The sequence below is a fragment of the Megalobrama amblycephala genome, linkage group LG5 (genome assembly GCF_018812025.1).
Source record: "Megalobrama amblycephala isolate DHTTF-2021 linkage group LG5, ASM1881202v1, whole genome shotgun sequence".
NCBI classification, from domain to species: domain Eukaryota; kingdom Metazoa; phylum Chordata; class Actinopteri; order Cypriniformes; family Xenocyprididae; genus Megalobrama; species Megalobrama amblycephala.
The window spans coordinates 3,595,323-3,611,538 of record NC_063048.1 but is presented as its reverse complement, the minus strand read 5'-3'; the positions used below and the strand labels follow the sequence as shown (position 1 = coordinate 3,611,538).

The 16,216-nt window shown below is 37.5% G+C and overlaps 1 protein-coding gene and 1 pseudogene across 1 annotated transcript; one reads left to right on the top strand and one right to left on the bottom strand.

Moving 5' to 3' along the window:
- Positions 1-1,267: 1,267 nt before the first annotated feature.
- On the bottom strand, positions 1,268-3,741 carry LOC125268091 (macrophage-expressed gene 1 protein-like). The gene is made up of 2 exons (XM_048190200.1): positions 3,292-3,741; positions 1,268-2,848 (listed from the first exon to the last, which is right to left on the bottom strand). Exons 1-2 carry the CDS (start codon positions 3,739-3,741, stop codon positions 1,268-1,270), a joined length of 2,031 nt encoding a protein of 676 aa, XP_048046157.1.
- Positions 3,742-15,595: 11,854 nt separating this feature from the next.
- LOC125269426 lies at positions 15,596-15,712 on the top strand (annotated as a pseudogene).
- The last annotated feature ends 504 nt before the right edge of the window (positions 15,713-16,216 follow it).

The window sequence follows — 16,216 nt, the reverse complement described above, 5'->3', positions numbered from 1 at the left end:
TGTACCAGACATGTGAAATTAATGTGGAACAAAAGAAATTCTCTGAACCCAAAGTAGATTTACACAAACTGAGAAAGTCAAAAAGCGTTAGGTTTTGCCCACTCTCCCCTATTTTCGTACAAGGTTATATATTCATCTCGAAACAAAAATTTAACCTGCAATATGCTCTTTAAATTGTATTTGTACAGTATGAGCTTTACATGTATAGTAGTGACACTTTACTGATCTTGTACAAGCATTTCAATAAAGAAAGTGTTAACCTGATATGATGACTCTGAAGACTTTAAACTTTATAATCATTTTATTGATCACAACCTGATCACAACTAAAACAAATCAAGTGACCAACAGATTCATCAAATAGAATAGTGAATGTTAGCTAAATGGTCACGTTATAGATTGTGAGTGGATTTAGATTGCTTTGGAGCTCTTTACAACGGGCTAGCAAGCATATTCACACAAATGAAACGTTAAACAACTGCTAGTTTACAACAATACACTTCATATACAGGAGATCTCCATTTTTTTTTTTTTTTTCGGGATTCTCCCACTCAATTTGTGCAAATCAGGTTAAAGAGGTTGAAAAATGCCTATTTCAGTTTGACAACACCCTATAATTGGGAAACGCCCCTTTTTGTTCTGCAGAGACCTCATACTCTTTAAGATTGATAGTTGTTTTAGTAAAAGTGGCCACACCCACTTCAAACTTTCTGGCATACCGTCACAGGCGTGAATAGAAATTTAAACTTTTTTTCCCCTTCAAAGGCACAATATTGTTGTTTGAAAATCCTAACAATTACAATAGGGTTTTTCCCTAATAATTTAGAACGAACAAAGTTAATTGAATTCCATTATTAATATTAATCCATTATTCCATTATTAATATTAAGAATTGTAAGATACATTACAACAATTGTGACCAATTTGGTTCTTGTTAACTGATTGAGTTTTTCAAGAAAAATACTTGTAAAATTTAAAAATGTATGAAATGTAAAACTTATTACCATTTAGATATTTCAACAAACACCATGTCAAACAATAGAATAATAATCACTGATTCATGAGAATAAACCTTTACTTACTGTTTATTTTTATTATAATTCTGCTGATTACAAACGTGAATCACAATGGTACTTCTTTACACAAATCACTAAGTAAAAAATAATTATTTAGAAAAGATCATTAGTTGTTATGCCAGTGGTGTTTTAATTAATGTTCCTCATACTGTTCTCTCTTGTTCCCTCTACACTGCCTAATTTGGCCTCACTTTAAAGTTCTTGATAACCTCCGGTCACCCTGAGGCCAGAAGATCGCCTTTTTTTCATTAAAAACACAGTTCCTGCAACCACAAGAGCAATGAGAACCATCACACCAACAGCTACACCAGCTATTTCTCCTCCAGACATTTGAGAAGATGACATGTCAGACTCGGACACTATATCCATTCGGTTAACCTCACCAGGCTTTGCCAGTCGCCACTTCTTATTTTCTCCATCTCTCACCCAAGAACGATCACCTTCTGTCATTACAGTTACAGTATTTGTCGCATTCATGCCAACCAGTGGTTTTCTTATGAATGGTGGGAGACGGATTGGATTTAACTGACCCTCAGTGAACGCACCAGACTGGACACAGTACAGCACCTCACAGCCATCACTAATGGCAGCAAGATGTTGGCTGAACTGAGGTGGACAGCGAGATTGACCATTGGAGAGAGGGTTTCCAGACTGGCAGCTGAAGAAACCACCAAATGGCACAGAGAATCTTGTTCCGGCCTCATAATCTTTGCTCAGACAAACCATCATGCCATTAGACAAGAACTTTAGAGCAAAGTAGTTTGGAGGACAGCTATTGGATTTGGTCAGAGGGTTTTGTAAAAATGGTCCAAACAGACCTCCAAACAGATATCCAGAGTACTCAGAGATTTTCCCATTTGAGAAACACCAGTAGGTGTCAATTCGTGCTTTTTTGGTAAAGACACATTGGAAAAATGGAAAATTTGGTATGCATTCAGCAGTGTAAACACTTTCCAGTATTTCAGAATTTAATATGGCGCCTGAGAATCCTCCAGGACATGAATAACCACCAGTTGCTGGATTTGTCTGTGCTGTCTCATAACAGAAAGTATCTCCATCTATCAGTGAAGTGCATTGTTGGTAAATTCCACCAAAGCTAAGATTGGTGACTGGACCCTCACAGGAAGCATCATCTATGTTTGCCTGGAAGTTAAAATTTGGGGAATCTGGATTTACACACCCTGGACGTTTGTTTATCCTATAGTATTTCAGTGCAGCCTGCTGAACTGATGAAGCCATTTTATTAACTGTTAGTGCTGGGAGGTCTGGGAATGTGGATGGATTAAGAAAATAGTGCAGCGGCAGTCCAGAGCGGTCAATAGCCACCAGATTATTGAGCGTACTCTCTTGCCACTTCTGCAGAGTCATGCCTGGGTAGAATAAAGCTCCACCATGGCTCTGAATTAAAGAATATGCAATGTTACTCTGATACCCCTGAGTTTGTGAACTTTCTTGGGATTCCTTGCTGCTAATATCAAACTTAAGTTTGTGGAAAAAGTTCAAGCCTGCTGATGCAGAAACAGAAGACATATCGGACTGACTGCTGGAGACAAAAGACTTTTTTAAATAATCCTCTTGCACCAAAGTAGCACCAGCATCAACACTTGTAATGACATGGGTACCATAATCAAGTATGAGTTTCTCTGACAGGTAAGTTGCAAGACGGGTTTGATTGTTCTCAATAGCATCTGCGATTTCCACCGCCTGTTGAGCGAAGCGGGAGTCCAGAGTGAAGTCAGGATACGCCTTTACTGTGTACAGCCGGTTACGGATCTGGAAAAAAGAAAAAAGAAAAGAAATGTCTCTGTGTATATATATATATATATATATATATATATATATATATACATGACATTTTTGATGACATTTAATGATGACTCAGTTTGAAAAAAAGTTCTTATGAATCTTTTCTGCACAGTCATAATAATAATAATGATAAATGTAAGATTATACTCTATTGAATATCATCATTCAAACAAAAGTATACTTTGAGAGTGTTTTGTTTATATGTAGCAGAAGATGTTTCAAAGTACTGAAGGAGGGTAATTATGGTTATCAGGTACTGAATCATACTGCACATATGAAATAAAAACACACTTTTTAATAATAAAATAATAAACATTAAAAAATTTTAAGTTCTAACAAATTTATCTTCAGCAAATTTAAAAGATAATATGTACAATAGCTGAATGTGCATTATTGTGGTTTTGACTTACTTGAACCCGTGATGTTACAGAATTATCTTTCACTTGGTGGGTTTTCATGCGTTTGTTTTCTTCAGAGTATTTTCCGTTAAGCGCAGAAAGGAAAGAACCATCAGCATTAATGGAGCTTGACGTAGAGCTTGTCTGGTTCAGCCATGACATGATGATCTCTGAGTGTGTTTCCACTCCGCTCACCTTCTGTGGTATGACAAAAACTTCATCTGGAATGAGATAGACACCGTCTTCTGTGGTCTGACACTGGGAATAGCTCAGATTCATCACCCGTCCCATGTCTATGTTGCGCAGGTTATCCCAGCCTCCACCTGGTAGAACCTCCAGCGCTGTCAAACCTGAGTTTTTACGACACACACCAAGTCCATTACTGGGATGAATGAGCGGATGAAGGTTGCAGACATCGATAAAACAGCAGAGCATCAGCAGACACAATGCTCTAGACTCCATGATTGCCATGTGTGTTCTATGAGAATGCAGTGATCGTCAGAATGCTTTATTCATCAAACTCACAGGGGGTGTGGACTTCAGAAAGCTAGCTGGCAAAAGTTCACATTAATGCAGAGGATGTCATTTTGAAATAGTTCCCTTTTTTAGTCTTGAAAGGCACAAGGCTCTGATATGTTTCTCAACACCATACATTAGAGGAATATAGACATTTAATATATAGGGCCCTATTTTAACGATCTGAAACGCAAGTGTCAAAGCGCGAAGCGCAAGTAACTTTGTGGGCGGGTCTCGGCGCTGTTGCTATTTTCCCGGCGGGATAAATGGCTCTTGCGCCCGGCGCAAATCTAAAATGGGTTGGTCTGAAGTAGCTTCATTATTCATAGGTGTGGTTTGGGCGTAACGTGAAATAAACCAATCAGAGTGTCATCTCCCATTCCCTTTAAGAGCGAGATGCGCTCGCGCCATGGCGGATTGCTATTTACATTGCGTACACGCGATGAGTCAGTTAATATATATGTGTGTGTGTGTATTGGCACGATTGTTCAATTAATTAGCCAATTTCGTTCATCATTATAAGTAGTAATAGGCTGAATTGAAAATAGGTAGCCTAATTCTAATACACGCAATGACTATTCATCATTACATTTTTATATTTATGTAGCCTACACAATAATATTCTTTTACACTGTAATCCTTTTGTTTTTAATATTTGGCATGTTTGTGTGATGCGCATCCCTGTGTGTAATAAGCAAAGTCAACGCGCACTGTGGACGCGCCCAGAGGCGCAGTTTCTACCAACGCGCTCTAACAAAAAAATATTGCGCCATTGACTTTAGACCAGGTTTGAGTTGATCTATGGCGCAGTCTATTTTCAGCTCCTTAAAATAGCAATGCGCGGGCAATGCGCCTGAACACACCTCCTTTTTTGCGCTGAACCGCCCAGGGAGCGCAAGTTCATTCACTAGTTTAGCGACGTGCTTCTGTGGAGGGAAAAGCGTGCTTTGCACGGGTGCAAAATAGGAATGACACATGCGTCGGTGTACAAAGTCAATTGCGCTGGGTGCAAGATAGGGCCCATAAAGTTATTTTTAAAAATGTGTCTTCTTTTTTTTAAATAATTTTGTTCTGAGACACTGATGTACTCATACCACACAGATTAGGAGGATTCCAGGTACCATAGGTAATCTAAGCAGAGTTCATGACCAATATTGTACCTAAAAAGACAACCAAATACACACACATACAGAGCACAAGTACAATGACTTTAACTATGCTGCATACAGGGAACCACAATTTCGGTTTAGGTTAATTTGTTGTAGCTTCCCAGCAAACATTGGTCTGACAGCAACATCATGTCCTTGGACAAAAATAGTTATTGTAGGATGGCATAAATTGGTAAAAATATATGACACTGAACATTTCCTAAAAATGCATTAAGATACGCTTGTACATGTTTACAATTAAGTTGAATGTATAATTGTTACTTTGACACTTAGCTATGTGCAGTTCAATTTACAATACTTAATTAATTAATTGATTAATAAGATAACCTCTAAGACATTCGTTCAAATTTAATTTTGGAATGATACAGGGTAAGGCAAAAACATGGTTTGGAAGCCATAATTTGATGTTTGATGCTCATTCTTTAAATTTCTTTAAATTTTATTGATTTTTTAACAAAGATCATTTAAAGAAAGAAACAAAACAAACCCTACAGAAAGGCAATTCAATCTCTTGTCAGAGTTGTGTGATTGGGATCGGGAAGTACAGAATTTTTTCCCCCCATCTATCTAGACATGATGCAGTTGTGTCTGATGTCTGACAGCTGACTGTGGTCTGAGAAAATCCAAAAAAAAAATTGATGCAATGCCACAACTGTTCACAAACTGTTTTTGACTGAATATCAAAAAGTTCTGCAATATCAGCTGTGGCTCTTGTGAGTGTCATGTGACATGCCACTAAATGATAGATCATCGTCTTTCGAGAAGGAAAGTTTGCAATTGTTGAAATGATACCTGGTACTTTGGAAGATCCGTTTGCAAACAGTCACATGCCTCTCACAAGATTTAGATTCTAACAATACAGACATCTAAAACATTCTGGTCCCCAGGACTGCAGGTAAAAACACTGCTATATAATGCTAATCAATTAAGTTTTTATTATTATTATTATGACTAGAAGCTAAAGTTTTTAAACAAATTTTGATGTTGGCTTGAGAAAGCTTGAATGGGTAGCCTGAGTGAGAGCTAAAGGTCCCGTCATAAACAAACAAGTGCTGTCAATCGATTAAAAAAATTAACTTGATTAATCACACATTACTGTGATTACTTGCAATTAAAAACACTTACGTTTTTTTATACGTTTAACTGTGAAATTATTACATTATAAAATATAATCTCTAAATTAAAACAACATAAAAAACAACAGTATATTTTAAATACTTGTTTAATGGCATCTTTTTATGAATGAAGGCCAGTATCACCAATACCAATACTGCTGATGTCTCGAAAAAATGTATTTTTCCCCCAATTTTAAACATGAATTATAGCCAGGGATGGATTACCAACTGGGCCTATGGGGCCAGTGCCAAGGGCCCTTGACTACCACTGGGTAGTGGGGGCACTGGGGTTCAAGACCGCGTGATCCAAATACAGAAAACTTATTAACAATAAAAAATGTTTATTTATGTTGGGATGTATGTGTTCCATATACAAAGACTCTTAAACAAGGCTCTTGGACTCTGAGGGTTCCCTGGAACTTCTGTTAATGTTTAAACTTCTGTTAAGGTCTTGAGATGGGCTTTTTAAAAGTCTTACTTTGTTTAACGTGAGCACTGCGTTTTCAGAATGCAGTGTCATGCATGAGATGCTGCAGAAGATGCAAGATGCAAGCGCAATGGTCATACGCATCCGTCTAGCTCATGTTCACATAAAAAATAATAACAGAAAAGTGGCCCCAGCCCCTTATTAACTTTTGCCCCATCATGTTTCAAATTATATTTATTTGAGCCCCTCTTTGAGCTTATTTCTTTGTGTAAAATGCCAAGGTATTGGAAAAATAACTATTTAAATATAAAGCTCAAACCCATGTACTGTCACGATCACCTGTGAGAGTGCCCTTCAGCCATTAGAGGGCACTCCGTCCCAGACTGTCATTTCCACCTGTCTCATGGACTACATTCCCCATACACACTTCCCGGACTAATCACCACTCATCATTGCACCCAGCTGTTGTGTATTTTCTCATTAGTGTCTGTCTATTTAGTCTGAGTTGTTTCTGTCTGTTCTTGTGGTTCATTGTTTGATGTCACCCTCGTGTCTGATCCCTGGTTTTCATGTTCTCCCGTTTTGGTTTGTAGTTTTCTTGTTTCTTGTTTTATGTTTGGACTGCTGTTTATGGATTATGACCTTTGCCTGTACCCTGGATTACGCCTTTTGGATTTGCCCTTAATAAACACCTTTTGCTGCAATTGGATCTATCTCGTCTTCATGAGTTACGTGACATGTACAGTGTGCAAATGGAGCAGTAAAAAGTCTTGTACCTGGACTTTAGTGCACTCAAACCTCTTTTTAGTTGTAATATAGTGTCTCCTTTACATTTGCACTAGTTTTAGTGTAGCCAAACCATTAGAATTGGCTATATCTTGAGAAGAATTATTTTTCCGATTGTAAAAAAAAAAAATTATAAAGACATCTCATTGTTCCTCCTTGGCTTAATTAAATTCGACCATCAGTTTTCACACTTTTATGTGAAAAAAAAGCTTCATATTAAATATTTATTGTACATTTTAGTTAAATTAATGTGTTTTTACAAGTGTGCTGAAATCATTGACAATGATGACAACCAGGAAGTAACTGTGCATATAGCCTATTGTGATTGTCAAGAAGTTTGATAACGCAACAGAATTTCAGAAATTCAATTTTGGAAATTCAATTTTTTTTAGATCAATTTTCAGCACAACACCGGCACCATGGGCGAGAATTGAGGGGCTGGCCCGTCCTGTGAGTCACTAGTGCAGTGGTCTTCACTACTTTTTATTTTTTTACCAGAGCCACACTGATATGACAAATACTATTGTAATATAGTAAATACTGTAGTGTTTTTGAACCATACTACAGTAAATTGTAGTGTACAACATGTTGAATGCTACAGCATAATGTAGTATTAACTATAGTGAACTAATCAATTGTACTAAATACTGTAGTATGCTTTAGTTTTTACTACAGTAAACTGTAGTGTATTGTAGTTTAATATAGGCTACCTTATAGTTGTAGAAAACTTAGTACAGTATTGGGTAAAGTAGGTTAATTTGTTTATATTACTATAGGTGTTATATTTCCACAGCAACTATAGAATTACCACAACAAATGAATTCAAGTACTTTAATATATTATGGTTCAAAAACACTATAGTATTTAATATAAATTACTATAGTATTTTGTCATGTTCATAAATATCTGCTTATCAATCTGTCATCCCTAAACATACAATATGCAATGCAATAATTTTACAGTACAGAAGGGACAGAGACAGGGAATCACAGTAATTGATGTTTATTAAAACCAGTATGGGTAAACAGCAGTGCAGGTGAGTGAATCATGAAGCAATGGAGATACTTGAAGTGCAGAGAGGTAATATTGTCCTTTTGTGATTGTAGATGCAATGAATCTTGGAGAAGATGGAGATCGCTGGAGACAAGGAACACTCACACACAGACTGGAACTCACACGAGGAGACGCTGGAGTGAAGTGTGTGAGTGTTCTTATACTGATGTTAATGAGGTGCTTGATGAGGTGCAGGTGTCGGTGATCAGTACTCTGGTGATTGGGTGCGCTGTGATTGGTGGAAGGTGGAGCCTGACGTGTCTGTGACAAATAAATACAAAAGGCGTAATAAAAATGTACATATTGTGGATTTAACAGATCAAATATTCACATATCCCTGTGATCTCCCACATGAAGGTTAGTTTTAAAGTAACTAACAGTTTAATTTTTAACAGTTTGCAAATGACTTATAATTGTATCCTAATTTAGTTACTTGGTGTTTGGTAATGAAGGGCCTACTTTACATCAGCAACACTGACTCAATGACTCAAAAGTCATTCATAAGAAGACAACTGATGGCTCCAGTATTCATAGCAACTAGTTCATAACTAATTATCCATTTGTTAATCATAAATATAGGGGGCTGCTGCTCACTTTAATAGTTTTCAAGAACATGTAAATTGGTAAACTATTTTTACCACATTTTTTTATTGATGTCATCATGTAGACTTCTTACAAAGTATTTTACAGTATTTTAAAAATACAAAACACTAAAGTATTTTGATACAAAATACAAAGCCATTTTCATCAACCCTATCAAATACAAATTACAAATATGTATTTGAAATACATGTATCATAAATACTGCCCATCCCTATGCGTATATAAGTATATATATATACTTGAGTACTTGAGCTACTTGAGTAGTTTTTTCATTGGATACTTTTTTAATCTTACTCAAGTAACTATTAAAGGTAGTTCACCCAAAAATGAAAATTTGATGTTTATCTGCTTACCCCCAGGGCATCCAAGATGTAGGTGACTTTGTTTCTTCAGTAGAACACAAATTATGATTTTTAACTCAAACCGTTGCGGACTGTCATTCGTATAATGCAGTACAGAAGACAGTGTTCTCATCATCCAAATGTACAGAACTCTGACGTAAATCAAACCCGGGTGCGCACCAAAAGTGCTAATGTGAAAGCACCCTAAGATTAAGTGTAGTTTGACTTCATCACAATCTGAGTATCGTTCTGCCTAGGCCTTCGCCCCCCTCTGAGCCCCCCACCTTGAAAGTTTGTCTTTTAGGTTGAGTGTGTTTGGCCTCCTCATTTTAGAGAATTGTTTTACTGAGGCCTCCGCTCACCTGAGCTCCATTTAAACAGTGACATCACTGTTCAGCCTTCTCTGTGGCTGCCTTGATAACTGTTTTTTAGTTAAGTTTGGCTGGCTTCCACGAGTCATTCTGTTTGGCAGGCCTCCCTTCACTCTTGTGACTCATTCTACCTAGGCCTCCGCTCACCTGAGCTATAGTATATAGGCAGTGTCATTAAGTGTTTGGCCCTCCGGGATACCGCCTTGATAAACTGTCATAACACTGAAGCTCCAGTTGGACAGTGACATCCAATGTGGGCCTTTTTTTTGGCCACCTTGGTAGAGTGTCTTTTGACCTGTCTCGGGCTCTATTTTATTTTGGCTCAGAGATGCTGACTTCAAGTCAGGCAAGGTTAAGCATGTCCTTTCAGCTTCATGAAGCTTTGAAGCTTTACAAATATTTTGTTTCGAATCAGTAGTTCAGAGTGCCAAAATTATGTGATTTCAGTAAATGAGGTGTGACACCCTGTATGTATAGTCACAGAAATAATTATTTTTTTATTTCCTTTTTCCAAAGTGTTTTATTGTTTTACTGTGCTTATGATATTGTTTCAATTAGTGTTATTATGTTGGATTTGTGATGCGTAATACCCTCATGTGGACAGTAGGGGGAGACAAGGTGCTGATCAGAGACTGTGGGTAACTATGAGTCGCAGTGAAGAAGCCGCCATTATGAGAGCGACTCTTATTGGAAGCATCATAACCTTGTCTGACTCATTGTTTGTTCAAACAGGTGGGTGAAATCGATCACCAAAGACTTAAAACATGAAACAATATGTTAATAACATGCTTATGTTGTCCTAGGAGGATAAAATATAGTTTATGAGTAACGTTAAGATGTGAAAACGAGACAGTGTTGTGTTCATGAAAATAGTGTTTCATTCGCGAGAGTCCCGCGTCAGGACTAGTATTGATATAATAAAATCTGAATGGTTAAAGGCTTCAACACGCTGAATACCCGTCGTAATGTCATGTTTGATGTGTTTATAGTGTTTATAGTATATAGAGTTGTGTATGGATAAATCATCAGAGGTATATATATATATATAATCTTTGAATATTATATATTTGTAGTTTTTGAACATTATATAGTTATATATGGTTGATATTTGTATAAGATAAAATGTTTTACTTATTTTGGAAAAAATTATAATTAAACTGCTGTATCCAGTAGTTTAGTTTTGTTTATATAACCAGTGGTTTGCTCGAATATTCAGTTTTGCAGTGGTTAGTAGTACACATTTGAACATACAACAGAGATGGTGATATGTGATGTATGTTTATGGTAAGAAGTAGGGCTGCACGATATATCGCATGAGATTGTCACGCGCATTTCGTCAGTAAAGGCTTTTCAGTGATCTACGGCTCTGTCTATTAAATGCCGCACCATTTGAAAGCAGGTGATGGCGATTTAGCGGTAATCAGGGAACCGGCTTTACTGACGAAATGCGCGTGACAATCTCATGCGATATATCGTGCAGCCCTAGTAAGAAGTTTTGAGTTATCTGAGGGATACCACCTGAGCATAAGACAAAAGATGCTTACGAGGATAATGAAACATGTTTATTGATGTTTGGTTTAAAAGAGTCACATGTAAGGTGACAAAACATTGCAAAATATACATTTATATATTTGAATTTTTGTAATAAACATTACAAGAGCGACTCTGTTATTGGAAGCATCATAACCTTGTCTGACTCATTGTTTGTTCAAACAGAAAAAATTGACTGCAGCACTGTCAGCCGGACGACAGGCGTGCTACAGAGGCTTTGTTACGTCATAAGGGTTTTGAAATTTTAATAGTTCACGTGATTTTGGCAGTTTGATACGTGCTCCAAACCACTGATTCAAAACAAAAGATTCATAAATCTTTGAAGCTTCATGAAGCAGTGTTTTGAAATCGCCCATTATTAGATATTGTTGGAAAAATGTTGTCGAGAATACGCAAAAAGTATTCTCATTGCTTTATAATATTAAGGTTGAACCACTGTACTCATATTACCTTTTTTAGATAGGCTATGTCTTTAGTAGCTTTCTGGACATTGAAAAAGTAAATAATCTTGCTGGCAATAGAGGCCTCACTAAGCCATCGGATTTTATCAAAAATACCTTCATTTGTGTTCCGAAGATGAACAAAGGTCTTACAGGTATGGAACGACATGAGGGTGAGTAACAAAATGACATATTTTTCATTTTTAGGTGAACTAATCCTTTAAGCCCAGGATATGCAAGAGCATTCAGTGTACAGGTGCTAGTCATATAATTAGAATATCATCAAAAAGTTGATTTATTTCACTAATTCCATTCAAAACGTGAAACTTGTATATTATATTCATTCATTACACACAGACTGATATATTTCAAATGTTTATTTCTTTTCATTTTGATGATTATAACTGACAACTAAGGAAAATCCCAAATTCAGTATCTCAGAAAATGAGAATATTGTGAAAAGGTTCAATATTGAAGACACCTGGTGCTACACTCTAATCAGCTAATTAACTCAAAACACCTGCAAAGGCCTTTAAATGGTCTCTCAGTCTAGTTCTGTAAGCTACACAATCATGGGGAAGACTGCTGACTTGACAATGGTTGTCCAAAAGACAACACCTTGCACAAGGAGGGCAAGACACAAAAGGTCATTGCAAAAGAGGCTGGCTGTTCACAGAGCTCTGTGTCCAAGCACATTAATAGAGAGGCGAAGGGAAGGAAAAGATGTGGTAGAAAAAAAGTGTACAAGCAATAGGGATAACTGCACCCTGGAGAGGATTGTGAAACAAAACCCATTCAAAAATGTGGGGGAGATTCACAAAGAGTGGACTGCAGCTGGAGTCAGTGCTTCAAGAACCACTACGCACAGACATATGCAAGACATGGGTTTCAGCTGTCGCATTCCTTGTGTCAAGCCACTCTTGAACAACAGACAGCGTCAGAAGCGTCTCGCCTGGGCTAAAGACAAAAAGGACTGGACTGCTGCTGAGTGGTCCAAAGTTATGTTCTCTGATGAAAGTAAATTTTGCATTTCCTTTGGAAATCAGGGTCCCAGAGTCTGGAGGAAGAGAGGAGAGGCACATAATCCACGTTGCTTGAGGTCCAGTGTAAAGTTTCCACAGTCAGTGATGGTTTGGGGTGCCATGTCATCTGCTGGTGTTGGTCCACTGTGTTTTCTGAGGTCCAAGGTCAACACAGCCATATACCAGGATGTTTTAGAGCACTTCATGCTTCCTGCTGCTGACCAACTTTATGGAGATGCAGATATCATTTTCCAACAGGACTTGGCACCTGCACACAGTGCCAAAGCTACCAGTACCTGGTTTAAGGACCATGGTATCCCTGTTCTTAATTGGCCAGTAAACTCGCCTGACCTTAACCCCATAGAAAATCTATGGGGTATTGTGAAGAGGAAGATGCGATATGCCAGACCCAACAATGCAGAAGAGCTGAAGGCCACTATCAGAGCAACCTGGGCTCTCATAATACCTGAGCAGTGCCACAGACTGATCGACTCCATGCCATGACGCATTGCTGCAGTAATTCAGGCAAAAGGAGGCCCAACTAAGTATTGAGTGCTGTACATGCTCATACTTTTCATATTCATACTTTTCAGTTGGCCAAGATTTCTAAAAATCCATTCTTTGTATTGGTCTTAAGTAATATTCTAATTTTCTGATATAATGAATTTGGGATTTTCCTTAGGTGTCAGTTATAATCATCAAAATTAAAAGAAATAAACATTTGAAATATATCAGTCTGTGTGTAATGAATGAATATAATGTACAAGTTTCACTTTTTGAATGGAATTAGTGAAATAAATCAACTTTTTGATGATATTCTAATTATATGACCAGCACCTGTATGTATCCAATAGGTTTATCATTGTTTTAACCTCCTACGTCTATCTCCACCTCTGATATTCATTGTCACGTTCTATTCCAATGACCTTCAAGTTGCTATCACTACCATGTTTGGCCTGTATAAAATGTTTCCCCATCGGATAATTCATTTTACCAGTCCGTATTGCATATCTATGTTCAGCCACTCTATCAAGTAGCCTCCTCTTAGTGAGTCCCACATAGAAACCATTCCAGTCTGTAAATGGCATGAGTGGAATTGCAGTGTGCAGTCTGTGATCTTGAAATTCTTCTTGTGACTTTTGTCCTCAAATGTATTTGTGCGGACCATGTTAAAGCAGAACTCAGTAAGATTTGCGAAGCTCCACCTACAGTTTCCTTCAGTGAATCACACTGTTGTAAATACTTTAAGTGCAGCTCTGGACTACAACGACTACAACGCTCACCAGCGCAGTAGTTTTGCAAATACAGTACAAGAAAGAGGAGGTGGGTAATTTGCAAATACAGTACACTCGATGGAGGTGGGTAATTTTCGAAATTGTCTTATAAAGTCATAATATATACATTGTTTTTGAATTACCGTAAAGCATTTTGTCACTCGCGTGAACGTGAACACGAGGCGAGATTGTTTCGGGTTGGTGCAGCTCAAGTTGCAAGTGCTGTATTCTGGCGTAGACGTGCCAGAGGGGGTTAGTGCTCACCTCAAATACACCACTACAAGTCAATTAACCATCGTAAGGACTTAGAAAACTATTTATGAAGGTAAAAAAAGTTACTTAGTTCTGCTTTAATACAATAATTACAATTGCCACAGCTAAAATTTCCTTTTGGTCCTCTAAGCAAAGTTTCTCATCTTGAAGCTGGAAGAAAACTCCCTTAAAGTCTCATCAACTTGTAAAATATTCCAATTCTGTTGAACAATCTGATTTGTGTCACTTCTTTACAGTATCTTGTGACAAAATGTAACTTGTTAATAGGACCTGTATTTAATTTCTGTTTTTTTGTTCAAAAGTTCATCCCTCTTCAATGACTGGGCTTTAGCAGAAGCTTATTTTAATATTGACAAACTATATTTGTCTCAATCTCTGAAACTGAATATACAGAATGTTCTTAATTAACCATGGAGGATGAAAGCTTTCTCCATGTAGAGGAGTGTTCTAATCAGTAGGTTTCCTATAGATAGAAGTATGTAGATTCCCATGTGTATCCTTTCTGATGGTTAAATCCCAAAAATGGGATTTAATCTCAGACTTATCATATTCCAAATTACTTGAGTTGATATAACCATAGAACTCCAGCAATTCTTTCTCACTGCCCGAGAAAAAAAGAATGATATAATGTCCCCACCAAACCTTTCAAACTATGCAAGTGCTTGGATGTGGATTTTCGTGCTTCACAACAGAATCCACTTACTATTTTTGATATTTTGTCCCCCTTCTAGTGTTCTCCGTAGTTTTGTTTGTGAGTACCAGATGCGCCCCTGGATGATATATTTTCCTCGATCATAGCATTTTAATATGTTGGCTTTTCATATGAAAAAGTACCTTCAAGGCATCATGCTTAAGACATATTGATTTTTCTTAACACCACACCATAATATAGCATTTTGCAACAAAATTCAAAAAGACCTACTCCCACAATGTCTGACAAGGGAAAATATATATAAAAAATTGTTTGACATTGTATGCAACAATGAATCTAAAGGCTGCCACACACTACATGATACTCAGGCCGATCTTGGACCGATTTCTCCCCTTTCAGCATGCACTGGGTAAAGTCCAGATTATTTTGATGGTTCTACAGATTATTGCATCAGATTTTCCTGTGGTGTGATGTTTGTTAAGAGTGGCTGAATCTGCACAGAAGAATGTTGAAGCCACCCCAATCTAAAATGGGAACCCTAAGGTAGAAGTGTAACAGTAGACAAAACTGATGGTTAGGTACGTACCTTGGTTTTGAAGTCATGGTTCGGTATAGCAGGGCAGTGTTGGGGAGTAGCCAGCTACAAGTAGCGATGCTAATAGCTTAACTACATTTTTCAGCAGCTTTTCAGTGGATCAGTTACTTTTAAAACAGTGTAGCTTTTCCAGTAGCCATATCACCCTGTAACCCAATACTGGTTACCCACTGAAGCTAAGCAGGGCTGAGCCTGGTTAGTACCTGGATGGGAGACCTCCTGGGAAAACTAGATTGCTGCTGGAAGAGGTCAAGTCAAGTCAAGTCAAGTCAAATTTATTTATATAGCGCTTTTTACAATTTGTAATTGTTTCAAAGCAGCTTTACATATTAGGAGCACAGAAAAAAGAGAAATGGTTAAAAATAAGCTGTACAAGCAAGCGTGGTAATATGTAACATATACAAGATGGTGCTACATTAAGCCAATGTCGGCTGACTCCCAGGGGTGGAAAAAACCCCCTAGGAGAAAAACCCAGCGTGCTAGCACTGGGAAAAAAGTCCTAGGAGGGAAAAAACCCCTTGGAAGATATATATAATATATGTAAATGGATATGGAGATCAAAATCTGAATTATACATTTTTATTATAGAGATTAAAAATAGATTATATATAAATATATGTAAGCGGATACGGAGATTTAAAAATCTGAATTATAGATGCAGCCAGAACTGGATCTGTAGGCCCATTGTCTCCTGGGCTACGTTGTAGTCAGGTCCAGACACAGGTTCTCCATCTGATCTGGATACGGCC

Bases quoted from the DNA above. Each gene is read 5' to 3' on its own strand.
- LOC125268091 (XM_048190200.1), bottom strand. From the start codon at position 3,741: ATGGAGTCTAGAGCATTGTGTCTGCTGATGCTCTGCTGTTTTATCGAT. The intron at 2,849-3,291 runs GTAAGTCAAAAC...TCTTTTTTCCAG, and splicing joins CTGTAACATCACGGGTTCAA to ATCCGTAACCGGCTGTACAC.